Here is a 14535-nt window from a genome sequence, read left to right as displayed (position 1 = left end):
TTTTGAGGATTGAGACTTCTAAAATAGCTGGAGAATTTCTTGTGACCAAACTGTCTCAAGATTCTACCATGCTCAGTTCAGAGTGAGGGATAAAAAAAAGAAAAATAATTATTCTGTGCAACGGCTTGCATACAGAAAAGTATGTTTGGGGGAGGGTCGTTTGTAGAAAGTCAGCAAGTCATATATGGGACAAACAACAAAGTAAATAATTTCTAACATTTCATTCTGCTACACTTGGAAAAATCCAGCCAGCAGCTTCTTGTTCCAATACAAGCAATCAGAGCTTCAATTTACGCCTCCTCCATTTAAATATTGTTTTCACATTTCAGACTGTAATTTCTGTCAGAACCAGAATATACCACTTGTTTCCTCCAAAGGAAAAAAAACTACTTTTGAAGAAAATAAAACCTGGAAAACATTTGGCTAATCGCTACATGCAACACCGTGTCCTGGTTAGCACAAGCAAAGGGAAGAGAGAGGTACAGTGGTGCCCCGCAAGACGAATGCCTCGCAAGACAGAAAACTCGCTAGACGAAAGGGTTTTCTGTTTTTTGAGCTGCTTCGCAAGACAAAATTTCCCTATGGGCTTGCTTCGCAAAATGAAAAACGAAAACGTCTTGCAAGTTTGTTTCCTTTTTCTTAACACCGTTAATACAGTTGAGACTTGACTTCGAGGAGCAACTCATAGAACGCGGTGTGGTAGCCTTTTTTGAGGTTTTTGAAGACTTTGGTGATTTTTGAAGCTTTTCCAAAACTTTTTTGGGGGGGTTGGATTTTGGGTTGGGGTGTTTGGAATTCAAGGACTTGGTGTTGGGGAGGGGTTTGCAAGAATCTGGAAGCTTGTGGTTTTTTTCCTGCATTTTTATGATTTTCTGTGACCATTGGGCCACTCTGCTGTTTTTTTAAAAAAATTCTGGATTTGAATTTCTGTGTGGTGGGTGGCTGGGGGAACAGTTGAGGAGGGGGTTCTTCAGCAAGAAGCAAAGAGTGGAAGAGGAACCTTCTTCAAGTTGTCCCCCAGAGTCTTAGAAAATGTACTGTACACTTTGTTGATTTTTAAAAAATTTTCTGTCATGTTTAGAAACTTAATTTATTGTTTCTTCAATTTTTGAAATGCTCTTTTATAGTATGTGTGACTTTAAAGAGCACTTAATAAACTCTTGTTGTACCAAATTTGGCTTTGTTTGGACTTTTTTTGACCATAGGAACGCATTAATTGAATTTCAATGCATTCCTATGGGATTTCGTGCTTCGCAAGACGAAAAATTCGCTAGACGAAAAAACTCGCGGAACGAATTAATTTTGTCTTGCGAGGCACCACTGTATTTGTATACCAAAAGGCAGGGAGTATGTAAAGCCAGAAGGATGTTAACTTTGGTTAGGCAATAGGAAGGTTTATGTCCTCGCCCGGGCTAATGACAGATATGTGATTTCAAAAAATAAAATAAAAAATATTGCAGATACTTTTAACCACTGCCTTCGGTGTTCCTTCTTCAACTTACTATTAGAGAAACAAAAATGGTGTTTTATTTAAATAGACTTTTAAATAGCAGGCTACTTGAGTGCTTTAGAAAACTGACACCAAATGCTTGATCATCTCCTTCAGGGTTTATGGTTCACAAAGCTGCACACCAGTGAGGTTTAAAAGCAAGTCCTCATGTTACACATACCATTTGAACAAAAATATATTATACAATCATTCAGCAGGAAGAAACACAACTTCTTAAGCAGGGCACCTTATATTTACAACACCCCCAACAGATACTTCTTCAACCACTTTGTGAAATCGCTTGGTGATTGTTTTCACAATCTTCCTAGTCCTGTGCTTTTACGATTTGAATGGACATTTCCCACTGTTGGCCTACTTATCTATGCACCCACTGACTACAGTCTTAGGCGGTCTTATGGGAGGGAGCATTTGCAGCCCAACAGTGTTTTGAATGTTTCTCTTGCTGCACCCAGCCACCTGACAGAATGGGCAAACCTTTCTGTTTTAAAATGACCTGCCTGTTCAGCTAGGTGATTGGGTATAATAAAAACTCAAAAGACAACTCTGTCCACAATATCTGTACACTTCTCCATACAATGCAATGCACACCCTGATCACTGGCAACATATGGATCTATACGACAAGCCATGAGGTCTTAAAGAGACTACAGTAGTTCAATTTGTTCTCTCGTAGCTTTAATGATAAGACACATTAGTGTCTTTAAAGGTTATTACATTTTAATTCCAGAACCTGTGATTTCCCATCACAATCTAGCATTGGCACCAATGTCTCTGCTATTATTCCTGACATCTGGAACCATAGAACAAAGCCTGCTGATTTTACAATGTCTACACTTGTTTCAGCATAATAGACTCCAAACCAAGGTCACTGTAAATTGAAAATGGATTATGAAGCACAAGCCCAAACAAGGTGTCACAGAAGTAATTTTCTCCTCTGTTGCTTGAGGGGTGGGTGCAGTGTTTTAATCCTATTTGTGCCCAGATCTAGACAGTATACAGACCATCATTCTGGTATACGAATATCCAATCAAGTTAAAAGCTTTGTTCAGATGGTTAAGGATGGTTGCCCTGCAGTTTAAAAATTTAGTGCTAGTGTCTGAGAAAGAAAGAAAGAAAAACCCAACCCCATGCAGGCCTGACACTTTAAACAAAAAATCAATTGCAGCGTCTAGGATCTGGAAATCATTCCCCAACCATGCAAATTAGAGCAGGTAGCCACAGTGGGGTGAGGTGAGGGGGGAGAAACCAAAGTGGTTTGCCATTATTCCTTCCTTCCTAGAGAAGAAGCATATACTTGGATATGTTCATTTAGCAATGACAAAGCCCTTGAGCAAGAAGGAATAAGCACAACCGCCACAGGCAGCTGTACAGGGAAAGCAGAATAGTACAAAGAGCGACAGCTGTTTCACTACCAGTTTGCCAGAGATAAGCTGAGTATCCACTGGACTGGATATTCTCATCTCCCACATTCAACAAAACGTTAGAAAAGGCTGCTCAATTATATACAGAGACTGGGTAGGTAAGTCAGGTTGTGTGTCTGTACAAGTCACAGATCAAATTAACTGAGGTTGGGCTGACAATCTAGGAAAGATTAGGCTAGCAGCTCTCTGGTAAGGAGGAGGTGGTCTAGATACTCACAGTCTATTTCCAAAAAACACAATTTCCACCCCTTCTTCCTTCCCTCAGGAACCAGGTTGCATCAACATCCTCCCCTCCTATCCAGTGGCACCCCTTTTTAATGTCAGATCAATCCATAAGAAGATCTCCATCATTCACAATTTGTGGATGGGGAGGGCCAACCTAACATGCATTACCAAAACCTAGGAGGGCAAGCTGGGGAGATGATTTGACCCGGCTGTGATACACCTGGGTATTTGATGCAGCATCAGCACAGGCTGATGGGACCTTCTCAATACATTCTGAACCAGCACAAAGCAGCAATTTGGTTTTTATTCTGGAGTGTTGGATTTGTGGGGGCTTGTAACAATTCTGTTATCAAGGTTCCAGACCACTTTACATGGTGAGGTTTGGTCTTACAAGAGCAATTCCTCCATGCAGAGACTGGGAGTCTGCTTGTTTTATGCTATGTTGTCTTATATTTTTAATGTATATCAGTACTGAATTTGCCCTACAGTGAAGAGCAGGTAATGAATCTGTTAATTAAATAAAATTTTGAAAAACCTTGTTTCTCCAGTAGCCTCTCCATGGTAGAATTATCATCCTTAAAAAAAAGATGCTGCTCGTGTGAGGTTCTGAAAACATTAATCAGATAATCCATCAAATTAAGTTAATGAATCAATCACAGGCTGATAGACGGATCATTACTGCGAGACGTCTCCTATGAAACCATGTTCAGTGAAGAGGACATTCTTGCTCTACAGTGGGCCTTTCACCAGCTTATGCCTGCAAACTACCTGTGATCACTTCTCTAATTTGGCCCATCACCGTGCTTTAGTAATTTCATAATATTGATTACTGCAAGCAACTCTATGCAGAGGTGTCTTCGAAGAAAATGTTTAGAAATGTTTTAGAAATTTCAGCTAGAACAGAATCCTGAGCCTGATTTCTTCACAGAACGGGCCACAGGGAGTTGGCTTCACATTGACTCCAGACCCAGTTCAACGTGCCAGTGATTACCTTTAAAATCTGACATAACCTGGGGACTGCATTCAAGCATCTCCTCTGAAATTTACCTCTCCACTCCCATAGATATGTGACGAAGATTCTGCTCCATGTTCATCCTTTATGGCTGCATTGAACCTTCTCTGTAACAGCACAAATGCTGAGGAATATTTTGTCAACCAAGGCAAATCTGACCTCAGGTTAAAATGCAGCTCCCCCAGCCATCAAGTGGTTGTTGGAGCTTGGTCTTTTTCCTTTTATCATGTGAAATTTTATCTGGCCAACATGTTTTACCCCTGACTATTTGTTTCTCTCTCCCCTCCCCCCCACCTCTCTCTCTCTCTATCTGTGTTAACTGAATAGTAGTTTAGATAACAATTCTATGCAGCGTTGAGCCATAAAATGACACCTAGAGCAGTACAGCCACAATAAAATAGTAACAGCAATAATAAAACAAACTATGTGCAATTCTAGGCAATGGATATGAGCCACCCATCTAGACGCATTCCTGCCTGTTTGCTCCAATGCTAAACCACCTTAGAGAAGAGTGGGAACTGCAAGCATAGAATTCTTGGATACTTTAATGGGTCCCGTAAACTTTTAATGTGACTAACTTGAATTGGACAGCAGTAAGCTGCTTTATGAACTTCTTTTTAAAGAGGGGGTGTACTTTTTGATATCATTTTTAATATAATGTTTTTTAAAAAACTAGAAGCTGGCATGACAGTGACGTTCCCCATACAACCTGCCTCTGAAAAAAAGGTATGCCATAGTCTCTCACCTTCTTGGCTTACGGCAAAGACAATTGTTTTTACCTATTTACAGTGGTACCTCGCAAGACGAATGCCTCGCAAGATGGAAAACTTGCAAGACGAAAGGGTTTTCCGTTTTTGAGTTGATTCGCAAGACGATTTTCCCTATGGGCTTGCTTCGCAAGACGGAAACGTCTTGCAAGTTTGTTTCCTTTTTCTTAAAACCGTTAATACAGTTGCAGCTTGACTTCGGGGAGCAACTCATAGCACACAGTGTGCGTCTCCGTAGGGGCAAGAACGCGTGAAGGCGGGTTCTGAGGGAGAGGGAGCTTTGTTTCAGCAAAAAATAGCAAGGCACGCACACTTCCCTCCCCACAACTCCCAGTTAGGGAGGCCAGGCTCTGGGGCTCTTCAGACGGGGCTACTTCCTTCTCCCACCCCCCCAGCGGTGACAAGAGCGCCAGCCCAGGCCCTCCGGCGCTCGCCCTGCGAGGGGCGCCCCTACCTGCATCTCCGCGCTTTCCAACCCCGCGACGTCGACGGCTGCGGCAAGTTTGCCTCTCGGTGTGTGTGCGTGCGAGTGTGTGTTCTCCTCGCCCCGCTCGAGTTAGTCCCGGCGCAGTGCAGGCAGCAGGTGAGTCGCCCTTTGGCAGCGCGGAAGGCGCCGGGCCAGGCAAGGTCAGCTCGGGAGCCACCGGGGACGAGCCCCCGCGCTCCTCTCCAACGGGCTGGATGCACCCCTCTCCGCTCGCGCGCTTCTGGCTGGCTGGCTGGCCGGCTGCAGCAGCAACAGGGGCAATAGGCATCCACCGTCGCCGACGCTCCCTCCCTGCCTCCTGCCCGCGGCGGGCGGCTGGCTGGCTGGCGCTCTCGCTTTCTTGCAGGCTGCTGCTGCAGAAGGGATTTTGCACCAGACAACTTTTAGGCCGGTAGGAGTTTTGACTACCGCGGCGACAGCAGCAGCAAGACGGCGCCGACTGTAGTGCAAAGGGTCGGAGCAAGGCGAGCCAAACCGATCCCGGGGGCTCAGGCAGCAACCTCCGCCCCGCCTCCCCCCACGCCCAGCGCCCGCCTCTCCCTCCCTCCCAAGCACCCCCCTTTTTTGAGGTTTTTGAAGACTTTGGTGATTTTTGAAGCTTTTCCAAAACTTTCCCAACACCGTGCTTCGCAAGACGAAAAAACTCGTGGAACGAATTAATTTCGTCTTGCGAGGCACCACTGTAGTTTATTTACACTGCATCATCAGAGCGCATGGTACTTTAGAGAGTTACACAGGCAACAAACATAGCTCCCTGCCCGCTAGGAGTTTATGATCTAAAATAGGCAGTGGGGAAAACTACAGAAGGAAAGAGAAAAGAATCTAGGCAAATGCTATTAGACTTGATTACAGCTGGAAATTAAGGATTCAGGGGAAGCCAAAGTTGACCCTGAAAAGGTAGGTTTTGATGAGATATTTGAAGGGAGGGAGGAGGCACCATGTCTATATCCAGGAAAGGAGTTCCCCACTTAAGGCAGAACTAATGAAAGACCCAGGAGATCTTCAGTCATCTGAGGTGTAAGAGGAGAAGCAGCAGAGATCACAAGAGGAGATGTAACTAGAGACAAAGGACAGGAAGGAAGAATGGGGGTTATGCTGGGGGTAGCTTTAAAAAGACGAGGAGTTTGTGCTGGATATGGAAGGGGACAGTAAGTCAATAAAGGGATCTGAAAAAGGGTGTCATGCGGCTAAAGTGATAGAGAAGGTTAATAATTCTGGCAGTGAATAATTCCACATGTTTATTCAGAAGCTGTACTTATTTCAATTAGACTGAAGTCTTCACAAAGTGTCCAAAGGATTGCGGTTCAAACCTTATTTGGCTTCAGTCACTTAGCAACTAAACTGAAGCATTTATTCCACAGTGTTATATCTGAATGGCTTGACCCTTAAGAAGGTAGCTGCTACGCAGGGTCAATTCAGCCACCACTGCAGTTGTTTTGCCCAAAAGGAAGGCCTGGTTTTATTTAGACTGATGCGGCTGCTGCCACAAGGAAAAAGATTTATACAATCTTATTTAGCTTCAGTTTATGAGACAGGCAACACTCATCCCAAGTTCCTTCTCTTTGAAACTCATAGCAATTAATATTTAATACTAAGCACCAGCTGTTTCTACATGGTGTGGTGTTATTCCCTTGAATGTGTAAATCAAAGCAGCCAAAGCAGTAAAAACCTTCAAATTATGCTGTAATTCACCTCATCTTTAGAAATGGCTTCCTTCACATCAGGCAATTAACTTCCAAGAGTTTGCACCTTCCACAACTTACATGATTTAATGGTAATCAGGACATGGCTGTGTTTTATTACATGCTCAAATGGTTCTCTAAGTAAGTGACCAGAATGCTCAGCATACCACAAACGACTGTGCTAATATTCCAAGAGCTGCTCTGTGGGAACATCAATGGCCCTGTTTATCTTTTGCTGGTTGACCTGCAAGGCTGCCAGCCTAACCATAGGGGTGTAGGTGGTGGACCAAACCAAGATTAGAACTTCAGTACAACCAGGACAACTGTGTGAGAACAACTGTGGTTTCCATGGAGGAAGTTGTCATATGCCAGACCAGATCATTAGTCCATCTCAATATTATCTATACTGACTGGTATATAGTTCTCCAAGATTTTGGATAGAGATTTTCCCCAGTGCTCCCTAGAGATAGCAGAGATTTAACCTGGGGTGCATGTGCTCTACCACTGACTTATGACTCCTTGCTTATGCCACACAATTCAGAAGCCATCCAACTGCAGTATATGATCATGCAAGAGAGACTGTTGTGGCATCTTGCACCCACAGCCAGGCCGGCCTTTGAAAAGCCCCATGCAGAAAGGTTAGTAATGGAGCAACCCCAGTGCCAGAAGCTGTTCTCATGGGATGGGTCATCTCCACCCAGCCCTGTTTTGATGAGGTTGCTCTCACCTCACCTGGTGCTTCTCCCCACCCCACTCCCCCACCCCTCTGTTGCAGAACCACCATCAAGAGTACACTCCAGGCCAGCTACAAAGCAGTGGCTGCAACTGCTGGGATCAGGGTTGCTTGGTGGTCTTTAAAATACACTCCCTCCAGCCAACTAATTCTTATCCCAGTAATGGGCAAAGCGATGTTGCAGAAATTGCCCACACTCCACTCTTTGTTATTCTCATGCAGAGGTAAAAATGTTTAAAGCAAAGGATTTTCAAGGCTCTATAACACTATATGTGTACTTTAAAACATCAACATTAATATGCAATTGCAGGTATTTCATTTTCATTATCTTTGTTACAAATGAAATTAGAGGCTGCAGAATTAGAAAATGAAGGAAACACATTCTGATCATAAATATCCACAAACTATTTCATCCCACAGTCTCATTAATTCCAGAGTAATTCTCCAGAAATTGAAATACAAAGTTGCATTTAAACCAAATGCAAAGCACTGAACAATGGGAGAATCTCTCAGAACTTGAAAGGGTTACATTCTAGTAAAGATGTATTGAGAAGTGGCACAATTATTTTTTTCTGTTTTGACCATCACAAACTAGACACTCTTGCTTTGGAGATTGTGCTGCCAGAGAGATTTAATGATCCCGTGGTTTATTTTTAAGAGGAGTGTCTACCTCCCCACCCCCACCCCCAAACCAACGTGCAGGGGCAACATTATTAGAATAGCCATTCAGAAACTAAAAAAGAGCTTTTCAGTGTTTACTGATGCCCTTAAGACAATTCATTACAGATATAGTAAGTGACAACACTGTGTGGCAGGCTGCACAACTGGGGCTCCTGACAAATCTAATTAACAGCACATCAGGGGTACTTTGCTTATCCTTTACATACTCCGCCAGCTTTGAGTGTCTAATGAGGAAAGCAGCTTAAACATTCCTAGAACTTCAACTAGTTGAACAATACAGCCAGCAACAAGGCCTCCCCTTAAAAGAACTGATGTCCAGATGTGTCACGTGTTTGTGTAAACGAAGACATTCATGTCAAGACAACTAAAGCAGTTCTCCACAATACTGACAGATGGAACAGACAGAAAGTGGGCAGACGCTCTTCATGCAGTCAGCTGCCATTTGTGAACCTAGAGTGGCTGCAGGTAGTTACAATTGCACTGAAAACATCAATTGCCTGTGTACTTAAGACTGTGCACCTTTAAGCCAGGCAAACAAGACCTTATACACAAATTATATATAGTAAGGGTTACCTCAACAGTTGCAGCTGATTCCGTTACCTTCATAGCCACCCCCAACCTCCCTGTGAACATCCAACATTCCATATGCTGTATTAAACTCAATCTACACTATTCATAAGGGACGCGGGTGGCGCTGTGGGCTAAAGCCTCAGCGCCTAGGGCTTGCCGATCGAAAGGTCGGCGGTTCGAATCCCCGCGGCGGGGTGCGCTCCCGCTGCTCGGTCCCAGCGCCTGCCCACCTAGCAGTTCGAAAGCACCCCCGGGGGCAAGTAGATAAATAGGTACCGCTTACCAGCGGGAAGGTAAACGGCGTTCCGTGTGCGGCTCTGGCTCGCCAGAGCAGCGTTGTCACGCTGGCCACGTGACCCGGAAGTGTCTGCGGACAGCGCTGGCCCCCGGCCAATAGATGTGAGATGGGCGCACAAACCCCAGAGTCTGTCAAGACTGGCCCGTTCGGGCAGGGGTACCTTTACCTTTACCTTTACACTATTCATAACTATAGTAACTCATCCAACCCAAAAGCTAAGGTACTTAATGTTTAACCTCTGGTAACCAACTATATCCATCCACCATATTCCAACTTAAACAGCCCAATATGTAGCCCACTCACCATAAATCACAGTCACCATCTACAAAATGCCAAATGAAACACAAAGGTGAATCTTCTTATTCAGGGACACGTCCTATTCCCTTTCAAGCATAATTCACACAGTGGGGGCTCCAGCCATTGAAACAGTAGTGAGGTTGTGCCACTGACTGTACTCCCAAAGTCAAGCAGCTTGCTCCCCTTGCTCCCAAGGTCCATACATTGAGTGTGGACATCTGCAAAAGGGAAACCTACAGGATCAAGAACCCCAAACACTTCGAGGTTCGCAATCCCATTGAGATCAACACATGCAGGTTTCCCTTTTGCAGTCATCCACATTCAGCATGTGGGCATCAGGAATGGGGCATGGGATGCTCTATAACATTGGGCTGGGGCCAGCAATGGACCTCCTGTTGCTTCAGTAACTCACTGAGGAGACAACTGAAACCATGTAATTATACAGGGCCCTATACAGTCCTGATTTGAAACTTACTAAGAAAGTCTGAAATGAATGCAAGAGGTGACTGTGCTCCCAACAGAATAGCTGTGTTAGAACTCCAAAGGCTATTAGCTTCAGGACAAAGAGACAACATCTGCAAGTTGGAGAATTATTAGGGGGGGTTATGTGCCAAGTAAGTCTCCAAAAGACAACACATGGAGGCTAAGAGTGGAGGGTTTGTAGCTGAAATCAAATAAATCCATCGTAATAGAAGAAAATCAGCAAAATCCAAGGCTGTAAAAGCATACAAAGAATTCAGGAAGAGGCAGTGTCTGAAATACTGCTAATAAACCATGAGTATCATTAATGCAGGCGTGGCACAACCAGTTCTGCAAAGCATCTCAAATATTTGATAGATTATGGAGTGAGACCATGCAGTTCCCATGAATGGTGCAACAGGTGTTCCTGTTTCTCTGGCCTAATCCCAAATGGCTTAAGTTTAAGAGAGACACCCTTTTTACAGGGATGTACCAATATCAAATGGCAGGCTGGATGTCCACAGTACTGTATCTCAGTAGAGTGCACTTATGTTCTGGCTTCTTTCGTGTCCTTGATTGCTTTTATTCAGGTGACCCTAACAGCTAGGAAGCACCGTGGTCCTGGATATAAGAAATACTATGCAGTGACTTAGATAGTACAGAAAAACTACAATTGTGCAAATTCACATATTTTGGCTCAGAACCACTTCCAGCTATTAATGGAAAAGTGATTTGCAGGCATAGTGAAAATAATATTTGAAAGGCACCCGTTGAAGAAGCAGTAACCCTAGCAAAGGCTTTTTGAGTGTATGAATCCTGAGATTCTGAGCCACGTCGTCCTCCCATCTTGAAAAGATTCTGAAGGTCTGAAGCATAAATTACCGTGGAAAGGACAGATCTTTACTTAAGGTATAAGGTATATATATCAAGCTATATATCAAGCTACATTATTTCAGATCCCTACAAAAGTGTACACCTATCTTGCATGTGAAAGTTAACATATTAGATAAGAAATGTAATAAGGATAGCTGCAATCCTCCAGCCAGCATATTCTAGAAATCTGCATCTGCTCAGTAGTGCCACAAATGCCTCTGTAGGCTTTCCCTGAGCATTAGTTAACCACATGGAAAGTCCTCCCTCTTTCTATAAAGCACATTAAAATCACAAAGCATGTTGCTGCAGCTTTTACTACCACGGATGCAAAGCAGGAGTCAAAAGTGCAATGAAGGAACTGTGGTCTCAGGGGCAAACCCAAGCTTTTAAACTGAACAAGCTGTATGCACGATAAATGCTGGACTGGCAGAATCGCTGAAAACAGAACACACTGAAGCCTCTCTTCACAGCTGGGGACTCAAACAGAAGCACAACACACCACCAGAAACCAATCAGTTTTGCTATTTTTACATTCCTCTTGCTTGCGAAGTAAGCACACTTTTGAACAACTGTAGTTTTTTTTAAAAAAGAACTTAAAACATTCAGTTCAGTCTGAAATATCTTCTTAATGTCCGCCAACAGTACGCTGCATTTCTGTACCAAATGCATCTGTGCTATTTAGCTAAGATTACTGAATTCCTGCAATTCTTTGAAACTGGTGTTTAAAAGAGGAATACATAACATCAGTAGAAAAACACTACTCAAAAACCACTTCCTGCTTAAGTGAAACCTATTTCAAACATTGAAAAGTACCTTAGGCACATATAAATTTTATACAAAACTTTCCTGTAGACCAGTATTCACACATGCAACCAATTATGGCAGTATCAATAAGACTACATTTCCCAATATTTCCTATAAACTTCACTGGGCTTCCTACAAGGTTTTAAAGTATTGCAATACAGACAATTAATACACTGACGGTGTGAATTGATGAGTATCCTTTTCCATTTTTCTCTCTCTATATATATATATAAAACACACATACACACACCTACCTCAGCCCAATATTTCAACATAAGCTTGCAAAAGCAAAGCAAAAAGGCCTCAAAGTCACGGCACACACACACACAAAATCACCTGGTTCTGGATATAGCCAACTCTCAAACAAGAAGTGTCAGGGAACCTTGACTGCAACATATTCCAAAGAGTAGGCAAAAAGGCGCTAACATTGCGCCACTTCTGTTACAATGTGCTACAAAGTTGGGAGAGGAGGGAAATCAACACAATAATGTCAAACTTGCTAACAGGGCCACCAAGGACCAGTTATTCATTATCATCATGCAAGAGTGGGAAGAGAATATGCTGGGAAAGTGGGTACATGAACAGGGAAACACCGCAATTAAAGCACCAAAATAGCACCGTCAATTTCGGCAGCGTACTTCAAAGCCCTTGGGATCCTTACCTTTTGTTAATGGGTTTTTCATCTTTCTCATATGGCCGGATGAACCATTTGCCAATTCTTACGAAGTTCTTATCCATTAGGCATCTAAAAGAAATAAATTGTGACACCAATTACTCAATAACTACTGAAAATATTATCATCGCCGCACATTCTCCGTTGTATTGAGCTTCTATATTTCACATGCAAAGCTCTTCATCTGTTTGCCAGCTCTGCTCTTTTGTGCCAATGATATCAGCCTTGGTGTATCACTGGCCTCCCTCAAGGCTTCCATCTATGGAACTCCTTGAAAAGAGCTGCTCCCCATTAGCTTCTGATACTCCAGTCTCAAGCACAGTAACTTGGAACGGAATCATATTTAATTTCAAGGGAACTTTTTTCCAAAGCAGGCTTGCCCATCTATCTGATTCAAAATTAAATTTTGAGAGAAAGATGTTTACCACTTTCAATATGTATAACAGACAGCTTTTTATTGAACATATTAGGTGGGTGTTGGTACTTATGGTCCCCCCAAAAACTGCTCAGCTGACTGATCAAGTATTGTCAAATGAAGGCCAAGCATTTTATTTAAAAGCATAAGCTTCATTAGAACAAAACTGGCATTTTACAGAGCAAGTTCAAATGGCAGCAGGGAGAGTTCAGTGGTGGATGTGCTGCCAAGAGCAAAGCAAAGTCAGAAGATAGGTGGGCATTCTGCCCCACCCCCCAAGTTTCTTTTGAAAATAATCTGGGGGAAATTAACTACACCACCTGAGGGACTATAAGGCTAGTGATGGGGACATTAGAGTGTGCAATCCTGGCACACTCTTATTTCAGCCCTTATACCGCCAGCTGAAACACTGTTGGTACTACATCTATGCCCACAAAGCTTTTTGCAGGCATGCCAGGGCAGATAGGCTTCCCCACACGTGGAGCTCCTCTCTGCTAGTCCTCCTGCCTTGACCTAACTGCCCTCATCTGGCTTTTGGCAGGGGTTAGGATTGTTCCCTTAATTGTGATTAATCTTCACAAAACTTTCAGCATATGTAAGAAAGACTTCTAGAAATGTGGAAAATTAACTGTAACTGTAATGTTCTTTTTGGCTGTTTTCCTGGAATACTAGGGCCAAGCTACAACTTTCAAGGAAACAACACAAAACTATTTCTATGACACCCCTTAATCAAAGTTTTCTGAGTGGTATACAAAAATATGTTTAAATACATTATGAATGGTTTTTTTTAAAAAAAGAGCAATTACAGCATCACAGCAAGAGATGAAGCAAACTTGAAACCTTTTTCAAGCCAAAACATTGAAATATGTTAAAAACCCTGAGGTTTGCTTGTTTTTTAAAGGGAGGGCTACACATGATTCCAAAATGGATGTGAAATAGACCTCCGTTCCACAACTGGGGTGCTATCATAGAGAAAGGCCTCTCACTTTCAGACATTCAATGGATCCACTTGGGAGTGGCACTTGGGAAACAACCTCCAATGAGCAAAGCAATGTCCAGATAGAAATATATGGAAAAACCTAGCCCTAAGCCGTTTAGGAATGTAAACTTTAAAACCAGGGCCTGGAAATGTATCAAAAGCCCATGGGACTGACAAAGCACTTCCTTAATATGTCCAGCCCCAGTTAGCAAACCTTGAAGCACAATTTTTGTGTAGTGTTTAACTGAATTTTTGGACCTTTTTTTTAAAAAAAAAAGGCAATCCAAAGCACAATGTATTGCCGTAGTCTAAACATGAAGTTACCAGAGCATAGCTAACTGTAGCTTGGCTCTCTGTCTATTTGGACCACAGCTGTGTTTTCAGCTGAAGCTGATAAAAGGCACTCTGGACCACCAAGGCCAGCTGTGACTCCAGTGACAATGCTACATAGATCATGAGTATCCCCAAACTGCAGAGCCCCATCCAGGACACACTGCATGCCACTCAAGCACTTGCTTATACTGTAGTACTTCCTTCTTGTATGAATTGAATATCATAGATATACAAATCGAAAACTCATTATCCAAGCGGCTAACCTTATTTAGCCAAAACGGTGTCACCTAAGCATAAAGAGGGAAGTACCAGCAAAC

At 43.0% G+C, this 14535-nt stretch overlaps 1 protein-coding gene across 1 annotated transcript in view; it reads right to left on the bottom strand.

Moving 5' to 3' along the window:
- The window catches only part of MED13L (mediator complex subunit 13L), a 175947-nt gene that overhangs the window by 92792 nt on the left and 68620 nt on the right, over window positions 1-14535 (bottom strand). The window contains exon 4 of the mRNA XM_082202873.1: window positions 12480-12563. Coding sequence (XP_082058999.1) covers window positions 12480-12563 — 84 coding nt within the window. The remainder of the gene's footprint in view (window positions 1-12479; window positions 12564-14535) is intronic.

Source organism: Podarcis vaucheri (assembly GCF_965113315.1).
Source record: "Podarcis vaucheri genome assembly, chromosome: 16".
NCBI lineage: Eukaryota > Metazoa > Chordata > Lepidosauria > Squamata > Lacertidae > Podarcis > Podarcis vaucheri.
This window is presented reverse-complemented; position numbering and strand designations above follow the sequence as displayed.